At 42.5% G+C, this 18,850-nt stretch overlaps 4 protein-coding genes across 6 annotated transcripts in view; 2 read left to right on the forward strand and 2 right to left on the reverse strand.

Moving 5' to 3' along the window:
• Positions 1-6,609, forward strand: part of LOC108088711 — a 46,345-nt gene extending 39,736 nt beyond the window's left edge. The window contains exons 4-7 of the mRNA XM_017186655.2: positions 1,543-1,634; positions 1,707-1,832; positions 2,624-2,962; positions 3,635-6,609. Coding sequence (XP_017042144.1) covers positions 1,543-1,634; positions 1,707-1,832; positions 2,624-2,962; positions 3,635-5,390 — 2,313 coding nt within the window. The 3' untranslated portion in view covers positions 5,391-6,609. The remainder of the gene's footprint in view (positions 1-1,542; positions 1,635-1,706; positions 1,833-2,623; positions 2,963-3,634) is intronic.
• A 3,173-nt stretch (positions 6,610-9,782) lies between these two features.
• Positions 9,783-15,299, forward strand: LOC108088720 (centrosomal and chromosomal factor-like). Of its 2 annotated transcripts, none has more exons than XM_017186665.2 (2): positions 9,783-10,160; positions 14,360-15,299. In XM_017186665.2, the coding sequence occupies exons 1-2, from the start codon at positions 9,936-9,938 to the stop codon at positions 15,080-15,082; spliced, it is 948 nt and encodes a 315-aa protein (XP_017042154.1). In that variant the 5' UTR covers positions 9,783-9,935; the 3' UTR covers positions 15,083-15,299. The 2 variants fall into 2 exon arrangements, with proteins under 2 accessions (XP_017042154.1, XP_017042155.1); XM_017186666.2 differs by lacking the exon at positions 9,783-10,160 and adding an exon at positions 13,836-14,048.
• Positions 10,913-12,074, reverse strand: LOC108088722. 2 transcript variants are annotated; one of them, XM_017186668.2, is made up of 2 exons: positions 11,243-12,074; positions 10,913-11,187 (listed from the first exon to the last, which is right to left on the reverse strand). In XM_017186668.2, the coding sequence occupies exon 1, from the start codon at positions 12,008-12,010 to the stop codon at positions 11,696-11,698; it is 315 nt and encodes a 104-aa protein (XP_017042157.1). In that variant the 5' UTR covers positions 12,011-12,074; the 3' UTR covers positions 10,913-11,187; positions 11,243-11,695. The 2 variants fall into 2 exon arrangements, with proteins under 2 accessions (XP_017042157.1, XP_043063456.1); XM_043207521.1 differs by having other exon boundaries at positions 11,243-11,347.
• Positions 12,657-13,652, reverse strand: LOC108088721. Its single transcript, XM_017186667.2, has one exon. The coding sequence runs from the start codon at positions 13,633-13,635 to the stop codon at positions 12,952-12,954; it is 684 nt and encodes a 227-aa protein (XP_017042156.1). The 5' UTR covers positions 13,636-13,652; the 3' UTR covers positions 12,657-12,951.
• Positions 15,300-18,850: the final 3,551 nt, after the last annotated feature.

The following is an 18,850-nucleotide window of genomic DNA, read 5'->3' on the forward strand; positions in this document are numbered from 1 at the left end:
TTGGGACCAAGTTTCAACCGCCTTCGAGGGGGGCGGATTTGTGGGCGTGGCTGGGCGACGCCTGCTGTCGAGGGGATCGCAAACTTTTTAATAGTTATTCATACAAAATCAGTTACGAGTGCCCTTCAGCTTCTTCCTCCATGTGTGTAACATTCTAAATTATATGCCAAGTAAAAAGAGGGAGGGGGTGGAAAAAAGCTACAGAAAATAAGGAAACTTCGACGAGAGTTTCCCGAGTTTGTTTGGCCAACTCTTTCAGCGGAATAATTATGCAGCACCACACAAAAGCGGGTTTCTTCTCTTTGAATCGCACCTGGTTGGCTGACCGATGATTCGCATGATTGATGAAAGCCAAGGTGGAGTCTTCCCTTGGTCAGGATTTAAGCCCACTTGGCCAAGGATATCCGGTTTGTCCGGCCACCTGAGATACACAGATACACAGCTGCCATCCTGCGGAGCTGTTTAATGAGAAAATAACTTGGATGCGGCCATAAATTCATTTCCGCCCTTTGTTTAATTTCCTTCGCTATCCGAAAAACTTTTCGCTACGCGCGAATTCATGTGTAATTACAATTACGACGCAATCTCAGCGATTCCGGGTAACAGAGGAGTGTGCGGCATGCGGCATGTGGCATGTGGCAAGTGGCAAGTGGCATGTAAACTCACCGAGGTCAGGGCCAAAGTCGAGGTCGCTCTGGAGGCGCGATTGTTGACGGTGTTACGTACACCTGAATTGGCAGACAAGTTGACTCAATCGAAGCTTTTAGCATGGCAATCGAATGACCGAAGCAGACATTAGACATTCGACATTAGGGGGCATGCCCCATTCGACTTTTTTACGAACATCCCCTTGTTTTTCCCACCCAAAAGCCCCAGGGTGTAATTATAAAATCAATGGGATAGTTCGACCACTGGAAATACCAACCATCGATCCCAAATGTCAGTCAATGAACTCTGGCTAAGTTGCTCTGCTAACCCCGATTTTAAAAATGTAAAACGATTGTTGGCTAAACGGCTTCTTCAAAGACTGAAAAATCAAATCAATTATTTAGTAGATGCGATTGTTATGCTCCTCGCTTAAGTATTTGGGTCAAAAATAGGACAGCAAAGGAACTATGAATAAGTGGTTTAAAATAATACACAAAAAAACACTAGCTTTGCGAATCCGATGTCTATTCCCCTGCAGTCATCATCAATTTCGAAAAAATTGTGCCAAACAACATCGAAGATATGACGAGTTTTCTATTAATTTTTTTGTATATTATCGCCAAAAAAGTTAAACAAAGAACGCTTTGGAATTTCATCAGAAAGGTTTAAAGATATGCCACTTTCAAATTGGATTAAAATTACTAGGTATGCCGGAAACCATCAAAACCTTGGAAAAACCTTACATGAAATGAAAAATTTTGAATGCAGTTTTATTAGGGATGCGAAAAATAAAACCATTTTTCCTGTTGTTGATTTGTATTACTTAACATCGAAAGATTTCTAAGTTAAGGAACTTTTTTAATTTATAATTTTTTTATATTTATATTATTTCAGGACTATATGCCGCAGCTCTCGGGAATCGGATTGTGCGTGGTGAACCTGATGGACGACATGCAGGAGTACACTCGCGGTCTCTTCCTGCTAATGTGAGTGTGGTGGCATCCGGAAAAAGGACTTCCGGTGATGGCGTAAGTGGCTGACCCCGTTTCGATTTGCAGGTACTGCGGTCCGGCCATCCTGCTGTCCTACCTGTACATCCGCACCTCCCAGGAGCTCCGTCCGCCCGACGGACCATTCGCCGTCATGATGTACGAGCATCGCGCGGATGTTCGAATGCGGCAGAGGTGAGTTTCCCGCCGTGATTTAGATGAAATATTAAGCTGCCTGGCTGGCTGGCTGGCTGGCTGCCTGTCTGCTAATTGGGCTGATTAATTCGGTGATTTACCAATCAGCTTGAGCTGTCCAAGTAACCCGATGCGCCATCATTCAACCGGCGGAGCATCTCAACCCCTTGGCCGCCGCTAATGAGCCATCGTTCCTTTGGCGTCTGTTCCCTAACGAGTTTTAATTTCTTAAGTTACTTTTCCGCCCTTTTTATTGGACTTCAAGAATCTTTGCTACCATTTTTTACCAGTTTGATTGAGAAGTTAATGAACTTTGAAAATGTTTGGAGTTTATAAAAATGTGTAAACTTTGAATGCTTTATCAAAATTATAGAACTCGCAACGAACTGCTTTGTGGGTTAATGTTTGAAAACTTAGGTTTTTCAGGCTGATATGCCTGACTTGATGACAATAAATTTTGTTGTCTTGGCAAAAAACCAAAACCATGGAAATTTAGAAAAATACACACACTTTTCTTGTCGTTTTTTTAAATTTTAAATACCAAATCAATACAAACAAATAAAAATGTAAAAACGATCCGCATCATTTTTTGGCTTAAGAACATATCAAATTTCGAATTTAAATTTTATTTGCATAATTGGCTAAAACAAACATTTTGAAGGCTTAAATTGGGAATCAATTGGGAATTAGTTTTGTAGTTGGGAAATGTGTTTTATTTATTTCATATTTCTTTCTCATATTTCATATTTATGTGGCTTAAAATATATTATGAAATCGAATTACCTTTGTAGGAACTCATCCACTTCATCGGTGGAGCCGCGAACGCTGAGCGGCGGGGGCGTGGCAGGACTGAGCAATGGGGGCGGTAATTCGGCCCGCTCCTACGACTTGTACAGCGCCGAGCTGGACGTCCATCGGGAGAAGCGGAAGCAACGGAACTTTGGGAGCATGGCCGCCACCCAGGTGGTCTGCATGTGCCCCCTGATGATCCTCCGGTTCGCCAGGCTCTCCCTGGAGGAGACCTACGAGAACACCAAGCACTTCGACTTCACCTACTTAATGTTCGTGTGGATGGCATTTTTGCCCACTGTCATCTTTCCCTGCATCTACGCATCGCAGATTTTACCAAGGTAAGTAAGGCCTAAAAAAAGGGAACCAGTTAAGAGTTTAGGATAACGAGAGTATAAACATTTTAGAACTTAAATCTTTAATGGAATTTAGAACTTGATTCAGTTCTTTAATATTATTGTATATTATTAATAAAGGAAACAATTTGTCATTATAATCATATGACAATAACGAATGTATAAAAGAAACGTGCGAAGGGTAGGAATATTTAAAATACAAATACCATTTGGAAATCCAAATTGGCAGATTCTGAAAACCAAATACCATCATTTCATTTTAATTGAAGCAAATTCCAAATCAACTCAATATTTAATAATAAAATGCAAGTAAAAAATTTTTTTAAAATTATAAATTAAAGAAAAAGGCTAAGTGACCTAACGTGCTTATGTCAAAATATAATATAAATTCTGCAGGGGAAGCACCCGCCCTTAAAATGTGACAATGGATATCGGATATTAGATACCTACATAAATCTAATTACAGTCAATTCCTTTTTCACTTGCTCTTATTCTTCATTATAATAATGACATTTTCGAAATGAGGCTTAACATATTTAAAGTGTGGTGAAGTATTCTCATCTTAAAAATTTAAAGTAAACATAAAACATTTCATGCATTATATTTGCCTCACAATTTCTTTATCCTGCATACCTTTGATTTTTCTCTACCTTTTAGAGAGGAACGCGAGCGACTGAGGGGCTACTTCCGGCTCTCCTCGAAGCGCAAATCCAAGTCGCAGCGGCGCAGCGATGCCGGCGGAGGATCCGGAGGAGGTGGCAGTTCCCGGGAGGATTCCATCGAGAAGGACGAGGCCTCGAATGCCACGAGTGGCCACCAACCCGCCGATTCGCACAAGCAGGCCTCCAAGTTGCGAGGTCACGAGCGAGAGGTGCGCTTGCCGTCCCACGGATCCTCATCGGGCGGAGATCGCTACACGGGAGCACCCTATCGCCAGGGAAAGGACAGATCGGGCGAGAGGGAAAGGGACAGGGAGAGGGAGCGGCAAAGAGCAGGCGGTCGGGGAGCAGGAGATGCTGGAGTGGTCAACAATCTGGGCAAAGATGTGCGCGGCAAGAAGCACGACGTGAAGATCAACATCATTTCCGATGGTGTGGGTCATGCGGCCACTGGCCATGCCCACCGAAAGCAACCAGGAGGAGGAGGAGGAGGCGGAGGCAGCAGCAGTAACAACAGCAATCGCAGCAGGACGAATCCCAGCCAGCGGCAGGGCAAACTCTCCGCTGCCGATTGCCTGTCCAATGTGACTGCCTCGACTTTTTGCAATGGAAGCGGCAGCTTGAATGCCACGGGATTGGGAAACGGAAGCGGAAATGGAAACGGAGTACTCATCCCGGATGATAGTGGCACTAGTAACTATGGCGACGGCGAGGAGAGCTCCGTGGTGAGCAGCATGATGGTGCCGGCGGCGCAACGCTGGCCAGGATCGGGTAGCGTTAGCATCCGCCACAAGGACGTCTCCTTCAGCGAGTGCAGCAGCAGCACCTTCTCGTCGAGCACCTTGGACCGGGATCTGGAGATCATGGACCAGCTGGAGCGGGAGCGCAGCATGGACATCCAGGAGATGCTCCAGCGGGAGAGGGAAAGGGAGAGGGAGCGGGACAAGGGACGTCGCCAATTGCCGGACATCGAGAAGCTCTACGCCCAGCGTTCGCCGAAGGGCAAGCGGGGCGGAGATGGAGGCACCTTGGCACTTGTCCTTCCCGGCAGCGATCCACTGAGCAGCCTCTCGCAATCGCAATCCCTCTCCACGGAGTACAGCCTGTGCTCCTCGACTTTGGAGAGCGTTGGCGAGCGGATTCCGCCGCAGGATGAAACGTTGCCGCCCCAGCATTTGGACGAGGTGCGCGAGGAGGAGGAGGTGGTGCCGCCGGACTTCTACGATAGCTATACACCCGGTGGCTCCCAGAATCTGCCACCTGGTTCGATGCCACCGAATGGTGCCACCGCAGCCGCCGCCGCCGCCTCCGTCGTTCCCGCCTATCAGTATCAATACAGTCGCAATCGGTTGAGCCGCAAGAGTTCCGGTTCCGGTTCGGGTCACCACCACCACCAGCACCACCATCAGCACCACCATGCCGGTGGTCATCATGGTGGTCAGCATGGCGGCGGGGGCGTGGCCGGGGGACGGAACTCAAAGCGGGACAGCTTCAATTCGCTGAACGGCACCGATCTAATTGCCGGCGCCTTCTGCGAACTGGATCCCACGCAGCCGCTGAACAAGATGGCCGTAATCGAGGGACGGATGCGGCGGAGTAGTCCGCGGAATGCGAGCTTCAGCTCCGGTTCCGGCGTCTCCGGCCGGAGTTCAATGAAGTCCTCGTCGCGGGACTACGATTACGGGCATGGCTCCTCCTCGCATTCGGCGCATCCGGAATTGGATTTCAGGGAGAACATTTTCGCCGAACTGTAAGGATGTTTGGCTTTTTTTTTGTATTTTTTTTTAAAATAGGTAGGAAAAAAAAAAGAACAAGAGAAACCCCATGGAGGAAAAAACAAAAAAGAAAAACTGCAGTAATGGCGAACAAAACGAAACGAAAAGCTTTACGGTTACGGTTACGATTACGGAATTTTCCGATGAGTTGTGCAGCTGAGGAGCTAAGTGTTTAAGTAGGACAATTTGCAAAAGGGAGCTGTATTTTTTACGTAGGGTCACGCGGGTTGGGGTTATATCCTTTTTTTTTTTTATTGGTGTCTAAACAAAAAGGCAGTTGCTCATCGAAAAGAGAAACTAAATAATTGTGTAAGCAACTCTGCAAATGCAGAGATACAGATACATTTACAACTAATTGCTTAAGATTTACTGAATACAAATACATATATATATATATAGATATATATAGAATGAGTTATTGGAATACTTCGCCCAACTGGTTGTTGACTAATGATTGTTGATTACCGATCGCTGATCGCAGATCACAGAGTTTAGGGATCACAGATCGCAGTTTAGAGATCGAAGAATTGAAAATGAAAACTGTGCCAACAAAATGGAAATGATAAACACAAACACACACACACACACACACAAACACTCTTAGATATATAATATATATATATATGTCTTTTAAATGTTTGCTAACTTTGATGGGCGGCAAAAAAAGAAAAAGGTTGCCAGTGTTTTTAAACTTTCCCAAGCTACATACATACATATATGGTTATATACAGTACGATATATACACTAGACATATGCTAAGACATATTGAATATTACCAAATCAAATGCAAAGTTTATTGAATGTTGAACCAAACTCAAAATACCAATTACAAAATCGGAATAAACCATTAAAGTTATAGCTGTAAGTCAGGGCAATTCTTCTGAGCCCCAAAGAATTGCGCCGAAGAATTTAAGAAAAAAAAACACAAACTTTGCGGAATCATCAGGATTCCAAAAATACAGATTCAACTTGTTGGGCATCCGATCCCGATTCAGATCCCGATTGAGATCCCGATCCCGATCCTGATCCCGACTAGATATATAAAGTTATATATAACCAATCCCTATTTGTGCAACTGTCCGTGCGTGTGTCTAGATATAAGTTCATTTTTTCTCTGCCGCTCCGCTGGCTGTTTGTTGTGGTGGTTCGGTGGTGCGGTGGTTCGGTGGTGCAGTGGTGTGAGCAAAAACTAATAAAAACAAATTTTATGTGAGTTGAACACACACAAAAGCAAATCTCTCATTGACAGCGTTTTATTTGGGAGTTGTCCATCAGCAAAGGCCATCAAATCCCTTTTTTTTCAGCTCCATCCCATGGGTCTTAGGTAAGCCTACACAGCGAGAAAATGCTGCACGGTACGGTTATGTAGTTCGCTGAGCTGCAAGCGATGTAAGTGGGTTTGTAAAATAGATTTATAAATATTAATAAACTCTATTTTTGGTAAAATGCGGGATTATTTATATTATGTTATTTAAACATTTAAAGCACATGCCAATTCAACCTGTTATTTAAAAATTATAATATAATTATTTTTTTTTAATCTTAAAGTATAAAGGAGTTTTCTTTTTAAAATGTGTTAAGAAAATACATTTTGGAATTTTTTTTGTTCAATACAAAAATGTTTCTAAATACCACAAAATTTTACGGACTCTGAGAAGTCAATATCATTTTTAAAACCTTTTTTGTTTCCTCCTTTTTTAGTAATAGGAGATTTACTATCATATATGTAAACTACGTAATTTTATTCTTAAATATGTAGTATCATAAATATAATTTCATATTCAGTGCTTGCGTTTGCTATAATATGAACATATATAAATTTTTTAGGCCATCTCTCATTTTTCTTTCAATAGGCTTAGTTTTTTTTTAGTGTGCTTCTGTGATCCTGGGTCCTGGGGTGGCACGCACCTCAATAAAAATCCGTGCAAATGCAGAGCTGGGCACCGAAAATAATACGCGCCAGCGGGGAGCCTTTCGGTTTGCCCCAAGGGGGATGAAGGGGATTTGGGGGAAAGGGGGTCCACGGGTCGGGTCAAAAAAATAGGGTCAGTGCGCGAGTTCAAAAGTTCAGCGCGGGGCCGCTGACTCAGCCTCCGGATTGCGGACTCCGGACAGCGGACTATGGAATAGGGACTATGGAATACGGACTGTGGAATACGGAAAACGGAATACGGTTTCGGTTGAAGCGTCCACCCGTGACCTGTGACCCAGTAAAATGATTAAGTGGCGTTATTTAGCAGCTGGCTGGATTTACTTGACTTGCGAGCTCCACTTCCAGTTTGTCTCCATTTGTGTTCATCTCTTTTTGGGTCTCCTCCTTTCTTCTTTCCCTTTCTCCTCTTTCTCTTTCCTTTTCCTTCTCTCTCTCTCTCTCTCTCTTTGCATAATTTGCGCTGTTTATTTTGATGGCTTATGGAGGGTAATCGTAAAACGACAAGCATTTCATTCGGAAAAGTCAACTTTAATGGAGAAAACACGCGCCAAATGTGGGCATAGATACCCACGCACACACACATAGACACATAGACACAAATACACATGAAAACCTATTCCGGAAAATAGGAATGCAGAAGGAAAAGGACAAGTTATGGCCATTATTCCGTACGGAGCCCAGTTTGGGGTCACTTTATGGGTCTAATACTCGGCCAGCAGACAACTTTCAATCGTGTGAAATGCGCTTTCAATTACGCGCCGTGTAATGAAATGAGCGAATTAATTTATGACGATCACGTATCGCGTATACGCAACGTTGGCATCAGGTAAGCGGACAGCAAACAGCGGACAACGGACTTAAGTGACCATTACACACTAACCGGGTCTTTGGCTTCGTTTCGGCTTTCATAATCGATGGCAAGCGGCAGCGAGCCAAATCTCTTTGGGCCATCAAAACTGCATTCCAATTGAGCTGAATTTTCTGGCCTTAACCCCGCTTCCGCATCTTCGTTTTTTTGTAATGCCATCCCTACACCGCGAGAAAATCATTAGAGTAAAAGGGTGGCAATAAAGTTCACTACCTTCATTCACTGTCATCCACTTTCACAGTTGAAAAAACTTTACTGGTTGTTAAACTTTTTTATTTAACAACTCAATTTAGATAGAGTAACTCACCCTTTATTTTCTTCTGTGTATCCCAGTGCTTTTGCAAGTTTCGCTTTTGGGGAATTTTAGGCATTCCCGGCACGTTCCTATAAACAACGTTTTATGCCGGTGTTTATGTTTAGTTCGCCATTCGCCCAGCGGGGGCGAATTGTTATGTAAGTGCCAAAGAGCATATTCAATTTGAATTGGAATCGGAATTGCCATCTACATGTCGCCCATCCGCCGATATTGCGATGGCTTATTCCATATTCCGTACGCGAATCGGGAAAAGTTTAAAGAAAGTTATCCCCGCCAAAGTGAAACAAAACAAGGGGCGCGAATTAAAACGAAATATAAATTGAAATTATGGAAATTATAATAATGGCAAAACGTTTGGGGCGTGTCTGGTAAAAGCTTCAAATGGAAAGAGGCAACTTTGGTAATATTTAATTGAAAGTCATGAATGGCACTAAACCTGAACTATATGGGGGAGTAAAGCCAATTCAATGCTCTTAGGAACATGGCTCTTTATTTTGCACAGGTTTTTAATAGGTTTTTGGTTTTGTTTAAAATATTTTGCTTATATTAGCAGGATTTGTTTGGCCGGAAGATAGTCAAAATCGGCTAGCAATAAATAGAAATGTTAGAGTATTAATATTTCAATCCACTTTATAAAACTTTTAATCCGATAGATTTTTAATCAATTATTTAAAAAAAACAATCGACTTCAACATGTTACTTAGTTTTTTTTGGTTTAAAGGAACGATCTTTTGCCAAAATTTGTTGCTTTACTATTAAGCCACATTTGTAGCACTATTTTCAATGATTTAAGGTTTAAAATTAGTTTTATGCTTATATCTCAATTAAATAAAAAAAAATTGTAGTTAGTTTTGCACTCTGTGATTTTTTTTTTTTATTTATATCCACGGTTGTTAGCTTGTTCAACATTTTTGGGCCATTAGCAAGCTATGTATAACCTAGTTATAAATAAATGAATAATTAAAAATAACCTAGTAATAAATTTCTCATCTCGAACTATGTTTTTATTTCCAAACGAAATCGAATATAAAAAAATTTCACTCAAGATGTAACTTGGTTTTTATAGTTTCAAGGCTCTAGCTTTTGCCAAAATGTTTTGCTTCACTTTTGGCCACATATATCGTCGTGTTTGGGCCAAGAAAACCAAGGTGGACAGTAGAGGGAAAGGGAAAAGGCAGAGTGCCGCTGCAGTTGGACAAAAACGCCGCCGAAGAGGCGGTATAAAACCATCGGACTTGCGGCGGGCGCTCCACAGTCAACTGTCGCCGTTCGCGAGTCGCCAGTCCGCTCAACTGATAATTTACGAAGAAAACGGTTACGGGGAGTCGAAGGTTCCACGGAATCAGCGGGACACTGGAATTTGCAACCATCTATTAGGTTCTATACATACACAGCAAATCACAAATCATGTTCGTCGTGGCCTTGACGATGGCCATCTTGCTTTTGGCCGGACAGCAGGAGGTCTGTCGTGCCCAGGTCTCCATCCACACGGATGCCAACTCGAACTCGTACAGCCTGAAGACTCCCGGACTGCAGCAGACCTTCACCAGGTTCTACGGCGGAGCAGCCAAGGCAACTCAGCCGGAGAGCCAGCAGGTGGAGCAACCGCAGCCACAGGAGCCGCAGCAGTTGGTGAGTAATTACTGGAAATTTATATCGACCTAGGGAAACCAGGAGCCCTTTGCAGTCCCTTTTACTTAAATATTTAATCAGTTCCCTTTAATATGCCTCGTGGAGCTAAATAATGCAATGGTAATTGCATAATGGCAACAATCAACATTTCAATATGCCTGTAAATTAATAGCTCTTAAATTTCGCATTGAGTAGTGTACAAATGAATTCTAGTCTATTATTTAAAATCTTAAATACTTTCTTTTTATTAGCTTATTAAAAAATAGTATTTTTATGGCACCTTATCTATATAGTCGCTCATATTTCCAATATTTCTGTTACAAAAGAATATTTCAATAAAACTTATAAGATATAGTCCACTGATTTTATTGGAAATAATAATGTACACTATAACACCAGGTACCTGAATATATATTTACTTTGCATGCTTAGGACTAAATCGGTATATTAAGGTTTAGCCAAATAAGTATTTCCATTTATTGGGAAAACCTAGATTCACTAATATATAATATAAAATTCTCATGAGGCACTTATTTTTTTTACCTTATTTGTACCTCACAACTAACATGGTGAAAACTTGCCTAAAGCAAAACAATAAGACTCATTCGGACACTAAAAAGCTAATTTTATTTGATTATAATTCACTTCTAAATAATCAAAAAAGACCCTCCACAAATTTAATAACATAATTCTCAATTTTTCGGAATACCAGGTTTTTCAAAGGCCTCGTGTTTAAAAACAAAAAAACGAACTCCACTGCAATTTCTTTAATTGACGTTAAATGTTAATTAACGTTACGCGTATAATAACAAAAAAAAAAGAAGAGAACATTTTAGATTCTGAAATATCTTTAGCGACGTCCACCTCCCATAGGAATATTTCCCATAACCTCTCCGATGCCCACGGTTAAACCTCCGGTGAACCGCTCGCCCAGAATCTCAACACTCTGCTCGTTTTTCAATCCGCCGCCAGTTTCCATCAACTGCTGCATTTGTCCCACGGCCAGCATTACTCCAGTACCCAAATCCTTAAAAGAAAATCAACTATTACTCATAATTTCTATAACCCCGAACCCATTTTACCTGAGGTCGGGCATTGGTAATTCCCAAAAGTAGAAGGAAAATACTCAGGGTCAAAATAGACGTATTCATCTTGCGATAGTTTAACCGACAAATAACTGCAGCTCGACCAGTTGATCGGCTTTTAAAGCTTTAAGCTTCAGTCAAATAATATATGTTTTTGCGTTTTTTTTTAGTACAGATTGAAGATATATTCACACGCTCTTGTTTTATCAAAAATCTGGCATGCAAAGCTATTAAGTTCTGAAATCAAATCCGATTCAGCAAATTTGTTTTGATATTTATAATCACATCATTTGGTTAATTTTGGTGTAATTTTATTGCTTATGATATTGAATAATAACACACTTTTGCTATGCAATCAGCTAAAAGCTAATTCATTTTCATTCCCTTCAAATAAAATTATCTCTCCGCTAATTGCAATATGATTTGTTTGCCAAGCACCGAGCACATTTGTCAGTGGTTCGAAAAAACCTCGTTGGCTGCATTCGGATCCGTGTTATCCGTAAACAGGTTCTTCAGCTCCTCGAAGTAGCTTCTGAAGGACTCCACCATGGAGTTCCATGCCTGGGTTATGTTTTGTCCGAATTGCCTAGCTGCATCTCCGATTCGTTTGTCCAGTCTGGGATCATCGGGATAAACCAGATGGGGTCGCACATCGTCGTACTCGTTGGAGTATTCCACGTCGAATTCCTCCGCCCAAACGAGGGCCACCAAGGCGAAGGTCAGGGCCACAATTAGTGGAACTGGGCAGCGGAGTCCGGAAGTCATTTGGCCAACTGTTGTGGAGAGCCCACTGAATGCGCCTTTTGTACTCCGCCATTCGACTGGATCGAGATTCCGCCCAAACACGGAAATGTTCGACGGATGTCGAGATGCATCTCATATGGCCGGAAGCACCTGCTGTCCACATTGGCATCGTTGGCATCGTTACCCGGCTCGTTTCAGTATCTGCATCTGTCATCTGCTAATAATTGCACTGCTCTGGCTGGTGACCCCGATCATCTGCCGTACTTAGCACCACTTTCGATCGCATTCCGTAGATACGGCGGCTTGCCTTTGATTTGATTTGCTCTTCTCTAATTGGGTGGCAGTAGAGTTATAGGAACAGCAAGGGTCATCCCTTTCCTACTTTCAATGACAGATTTTAACAAGCCTCTATCTAGTGTAATTAAAGCCTAAGCTACATTTGCAAACGAATGTTGTAATTGTTCAATTTAGTCTCAAGGTATTTAACTATTGAATTGCAGACCTTTCAAAGCGTGTGCTTATTTTTATGGCATAAAAGTCAATGGTGTCTTGATTAAATCAATTCAACAAACTTAAAATGGTATACCACTTCAACAAATAAATGGTTTTAGCACTTGCTTTCTAGATATCCACTTCATAGCACTAAATTAATTGAAAATAAGTTCAATTTAGTTCAGATCAATGTTTTCTATTAGGTTATAATTTATAATTTCTTTTTTTGATAGGCAGTATACAACCAATTGGAACAATCACATAAAACACAGTATTAATAATTTCAAGGCTTGAAAATTGGTAAATTTAATTTATTCATTTAAGGTAGATACTTAATTTAAAGTATGTTTTAAATGAGTTTAATAAGTATTTTTTTTTTTTTGCATTTACTTTTATTGCACTTATAAACAACCAAAAAAAAATACACAGAGGTTGGGGAATTTGGGGAAGTCAGGGAATCGGGGTAGCCTTCAACCCGTTTGAGTGGCCGAATCGGAGATCTTCTGGCGCACCTGCTGCACCACTTCGGAGACATTGTCCACGAAGGCGAGCCACATTCCCTTGATCCTGTCCCCGAGTCCCAGGGGATCCTTTCCGTTCGAGTTCTGCATGATTTCCGTATCCGTTGGCGCTTGGCGGCGCCTCCGTCGTTGCAAGGACTTCTTGCCACTGGTCTTGGGACTCACTCGGGATCGCGAGGCATTGTTGGTTGCCCGCTTCTGAGCCCGTCTCCTTCTGGCCTCCACTTCATCATCGCCTCCGGTGGCAGCTGTGGTGGCAGCACCGCCCATCTTCCAAAAACACGGAGCTCTCCTGTGGCGATGGAGGCTCCTTCCACTCCTCCCACTCCTCCTTCTCCTCCTCCTCCTCTTGCGCCTGCGATCCTCTTCGGAGGAATCAGCTCCCGAAGGCGGACGCATTGCATCGCCGTAACCCAGGGCGGTTTTCGAGTGCACCGACATCAGTGGATTGTCCAGATTGAGATCGCGGGTCAGAGCTCCGCCACTTTGAATTGCCTCCGCCAGGTTCCCGGCCAGATTCATGGCGCTCATGCCCAAGCTCTCCAGCGGATTGTCCGCTTTCGGCCTGGCCGAAATCCCGGCCAGAAACAGTGCCACCAGGAGTGCCACCAGTTGCAACCTTTTGCCATCCATCGCGCTCTTCTCACTGCGATGCAGCGGCTTTCCAATCACGCTTTTAAAGCCACCAAATCGCGTGATTATCCCATGCTATCTTTTGCTATTTCTGTTTGCATTTACCCTATATAAAGTGTAGAGATCAAAGTAGGCTTCCGCTTTTGGTCGAATGATGGATGGGAAGTGTCAGGGAAGCAGTCATTCTATAATGTTCAGTCTCACTTGCTCGCTCGATCGGTTCAGTTCGGTTTATTTTGATTTAACTTCGACGCAAAAATTTCAATTTCAATCTAAATCTGATTTTGAAACTGAAATTTTGGTTCTTGGCTCCTTGGCACTTCACTTATCTTCCTTTTTGGCAGTAGTCTTTAGCAAAAAGAATGGTGACCAATCGGATCAAACGCAGAACGCCTCAAAAGCGTCGCCTATCAGTGAGTCTAAACAAATCTATAGATTTGTATTTTCATTTTTAAACGGTAGACACTACCTACTTTAGACTACATTTGTTAAAAAAGAGACATAAAGAAGAAATATTAAATGAATCATATGTAATAATATATACTCGTGTATATAAAAATCCAATAGAAAATTATAATGAATAATTAGAGATTATTTACATTAACTAAATTTATTCTGCAATACCTCAATGGTAATAAAAACTGTTTATATGTTTATTGGCGTTGATTATTGGTATATTATATAGATTTATTAATTGACTCGCTTCTCTCCTACCTTTTTGCAGTCGGCTCCCCCTCGATTCGGAGCATTCCCTCCACCTGGACAGCGGTATCCCAGCGTTTACACAGCCGCGAATCCCTCTCTTCTGCAGCAGCAGCAGCAACAACAACTCCTGACGCAGCAGCAGAAGCAGCAGCAACAGTTGCAGTTGCAGCAACAGCAATTCCTTGGCGCCACTTCTCCACAGGCAGCGGGTTACTCGGTGCCCAGCTACGCGGACCAGATGCAGGCGGCAGTCCTCGACTACCATCGCACCAGGCAGCTCCTGGAGAGCCAGCAGCAGATGCTCCAGCAGCTCTACCACGCCCACCCAGATGTATCCGCCGCCCAGATTCCGAACCTTCCCCCGCCGCCCGCCGATGGAGCACACTTCGCCTACCGAGCGCAGCCCCAATTCAACGGAGGAGTTCCGGGATCTGTGAATGGAGCAGGATCTGTAAATGGAGCAGGAGCTGGAACTGGAGCTTTGAGGAACGGGCCTGGTGGCGACTTCTACTCCACGCAGCAGCACATGGGCTTCCTGCAGCAGCAGCAGCAGGACGTGCTCCGCGACCAGCAGCAGTCGGTGGCCCAGCAGTTCGCCACCAGCCAGTTGGCTCCGACCACCCGACAGAGTTTCGGGATGGCGGTGCCCATGTCCTCCGTTCTGGGGTCTCCCTCCTACCAGCAGTCCTCGGATGTCTCCCACGTGAGCTTCTCCAGCGGCAACCTCAACTATCGCTTCTAGGCGAAGGGGAGTGCCTAAACAGAGAGGAGGCGGAGAAAGATAAGAAGTTGGAGGAGCTGAAGTTGTAGCCCCAAACACTGGACTTTCTAGATTTAGTATTTTTCGTAAATTTTCGAGTGTATAAGTATTTTTTTTTTTTCATTTTTTTTGCGTAAATTTGCGTGGTATTTGATAAGAGGAAAAGCAAGCAAATATAATTCTTGTAAGTGATGATAAATCGAGTCTTTTAATGGGAAAGGTTCTATTGGGTTGGCAAGAAAGTCATGTCGTTTTTTTTAGTAATCGTTTTTAATCTAATTTATTTACGACTAATCGAGCACCAGGGTCACACTTTTTAGTATATTTTTAAAGCTTATTGTCTTAGGTACTATCGACGAAAATTTGGTAATTATTCGATAACATTTGTGGAAGCTATAGCAAATTAAACTTGGAGGACCAAAGTGATCATTTTCGGCATATTTTGCTTTTTTACTTCCAAAAGGGAAAAAAAGCGGTCGAAGCTCGCGAAAAATTGTGCGAAGTGTATGGTAAAGATGCCATGAGTGATCGCCAATGTCAGCGCTGGTTTGCCAAATTCAGGCTTGGAGATTTTGGAGTTAAAGACGCCCCACGTTCTGGTCGACCATCGGCCGTTTTTGACGAACAAATTCAGGCTTTGCTGGATGAAAACCGGCATTATCCAACGCGGGAGATGTCAGAGAAGCTCAGTGTGTCACATACAACGGTTGAAAACCATTTGAAGAAACTTGGCTGCGTAAGCAAGCTCGATGTTTGGGTTCCGCATAACTTAAAGGAAATTCACCCAACTAAGCGTATCAACATCTGCTATTCTCTGCTGCAACGGATCAAAAACGATCCTTTTTTGAAGCGGATCATTACTGGCGACGAAAAGTGGGTTGTTTACAATAATGTCCAACGAAAAAGATCATGGAGCAAGAAAGATGAGCCAGCCCAAGCCACATCAAAGGCCGATATCCATCAGAGGAAAGTTATGCTGTCTATTTGGTGGAAGTGGAAGGGTGTAGTGCACTTTGAGCTGCTGGGACGGAATGAAATTATCAATTCAGATTTGTACTGTCGCCAGCTATTCAATTTGGCGGAAAAAATTAAAGAAAAGGAGCCGGCACTAGCTAATCGTAAGGGTATAATCTTTCACCATGACAACGCTAGGCCCCACACATCTTTGGTCACTCGGCAAAAATTAACGGAGCTGAATTGGGAAGTGCTACCACATCCACCTTATAGTCCGGACTTAGCACCTTCAGATTACCATTTGTTTCGCTCTCTTCAAAACTCTTTGAATGGTAAAAACTTTGACTCAGATGAGGCTGTCGAAAACCACTTGTCTCGATTCTTTGCTGGAAAAGACCAAAAGTTCTTCGAGCGCGGAATTATGCAGCTGCCCGAAAGATGGTCATTAGTGGTCGAACAAAACGGCCAATATATAATTGATTAATTATAAGTCCTGATATAAATAAATCATCTTTGAAAATATTGACAAAAACGACATGACTTTCTTGCCAACCCAATAGTTGGAAATGGTGCCAGCAGAAAACCGATAATAACCAGCAAAGCCTAATTATACATTTTTAATAAAATTGTTATTTGCTAAATAAAACAGTGTTAACACAGATTGTTTAACTGGTTTCCGGGAGTCGAATTTTTTAAATTTTCAATACCATAGTAGGTATAGTTTTTGTATCGTTCGCGAATTCACTTTTGTTTAACCCAGATTAGTAGTTCTGTTTTAATTTTATTTAGCTAGATATAAAGATTGTAGTGATAATCTGCTTTAATCTCTGGCGAGCCGTTGTGCTCACGTGCAATTTGTTTTGTTTTGATGTTGTTTTGAACCGTAATTGCCTGCTGCCATTGAGTTTGTTTTCAGAGTCTATAATCCCGGCGGAGCTCCTTGCCATCGGACACTCAACCGCCCACCGAATTTTGATTGTGGGGTTATTAATAGATGTCAGTGGAAACTCCCTGCTGCCACCAGAATATGAACCTCCTGTCTCCTCGGGTTGCAAAATGGGATGGGAAAGGGGTCGAAGACGTGGGTGGGCCAAGGTAGAGCTGATTCGATGCAAAGTGCAACGTGTGCATCCGTAACTGCACAAAAAAAAACAATCCCTTATTGTCAAAGGTCCAAAAACCATGTTGTATATTTTTTTAGGTTTTCCTGAAAAAAGTCGATCCATTCTTTCTAAATTCCATTATATATAATGCAATTAAATCTCTATTTAAATTAGTCTAGCGCAAAAATGTTTCACGGGGTATATAAAACTGTAAAATTTGATTTATTCCTATATTTGCTTTAAATTTCTTTTACTTATTTTGTGTTTATTTAGTTTTACACAAAACCAGTTTAAAGAACTTAGCCAAAGTTATAGCTATCAATATTATCATCAGAAGTGTATTGTGCTAACAATAACTAAAGAAATATGCAATTTTAATTTAAAGAAAAAAAATAAAAGCAAAGCACCCGTTGACTTTTAATAAATGTTTTCTTATTTTTTTAGGTTTTCAATATTTTTGTTTCCTTAAAAAATTAGTGTGAAAATCCATTGCTACAGCATTCAAAAATAATTTGGGACGTTGCACTTGTTGGCGACTTTGCCCGGCGATAATTGAGCGATTCTGAAAGCAGGCGCGGTGTTATGCAACCCGAGGCCTCTGCACTTTGGCCAACAACAGGTGACAATCGAGAGGCAAAGGAGGTGTCCTTGGGATGGGTTGGCTGGCAGGACACCTCAGCTGGCGAGGCCACCGATGCAGCGGGCCAATGTAAACAGTAAGTGGAGCGCGAGCCAAGAGCAAAGTCCGGAATCCAGAAAGCGGGCCAAAAAAACACGACTATTGCATTAGAGGAACGACCCGCTGAGTAAGCCATTTAACCGAACATGCGGGCACCATAAGGCGATGCGGGAAAAGGCTGCGGACAAACTAAATACGGCCAAGATGGCCAGCTGATTACCGCCGTGCATTCGAGCCAAATTCAATTTGCAGACTGCCCTTTAATTGAAGTAACGACGCAAAAAGCGAGTGGAAAGCGGGTGGGATATAGATCTCCAACTCCTCGACTTACATATTTGCATGAAAAATTCCAATTTAGTGTCGGCCAGCCAAAAACACAAACAAACGGGCAAAAAAAGTAAACAAGGCAAGAGGAAAAGAAATGGGAAAACAAGCCGAATGAGACGCAGAGCAAATATAGTTACTAAATAAGCCCACGTGTGCGTGCCTTGTATCCTGTCCATGTATCCTTCAATGGGACACATGTGTGTGTGTGTGGGTGTGTGTGTCGATGTCGTGTGACTATGTGTAGTGCTATGTGGGTGTGTGTGTGTGGCTATGTTTGTACGCAGGACCGCATCCTGTTCATTTCCCCCAACGAACTGGCAAAACAAAGCGCAGCATTCAGATACAAAGACAAACAGCGATTTCGCTTTCGAATATGGTGATTCGCCCACCTGCGGCCACCGGTCTTCTGGGAAATGCTGCGGAAAAGCGGAAAAACTGCAACACGTTTACTCCACTCTAACCTACTAATTAGCCGCATTATTAGGAAGTTCCTTGTTTTCCCCCGAGAGGCAAAGCGTTGACAATCGCGAGTTGAGTGTTTGGCTAACGCCAAAAATAAACAGGAAACTATAAAAATGTTTTGATATGAAATATACACATATCAAATAATCTAGTAAAGTTACATATGGAAAAATATTTTAATAATATATATGTTCTTTATATATGGGAAGTAACTTATTTATTAAA

The sequence above is a fragment of the Drosophila ficusphila genome, unplaced genomic scaffold (assembly GCF_018152265.1).
Source record: "Drosophila ficusphila isolate 14025-0441.05 unplaced genomic scaffold, ASM1815226v1 contig_198, whole genome shotgun sequence".
NCBI classification, from domain to species: domain Eukaryota; kingdom Metazoa; phylum Arthropoda; class Insecta; order Diptera; family Drosophilidae; genus Drosophila; species Drosophila ficusphila.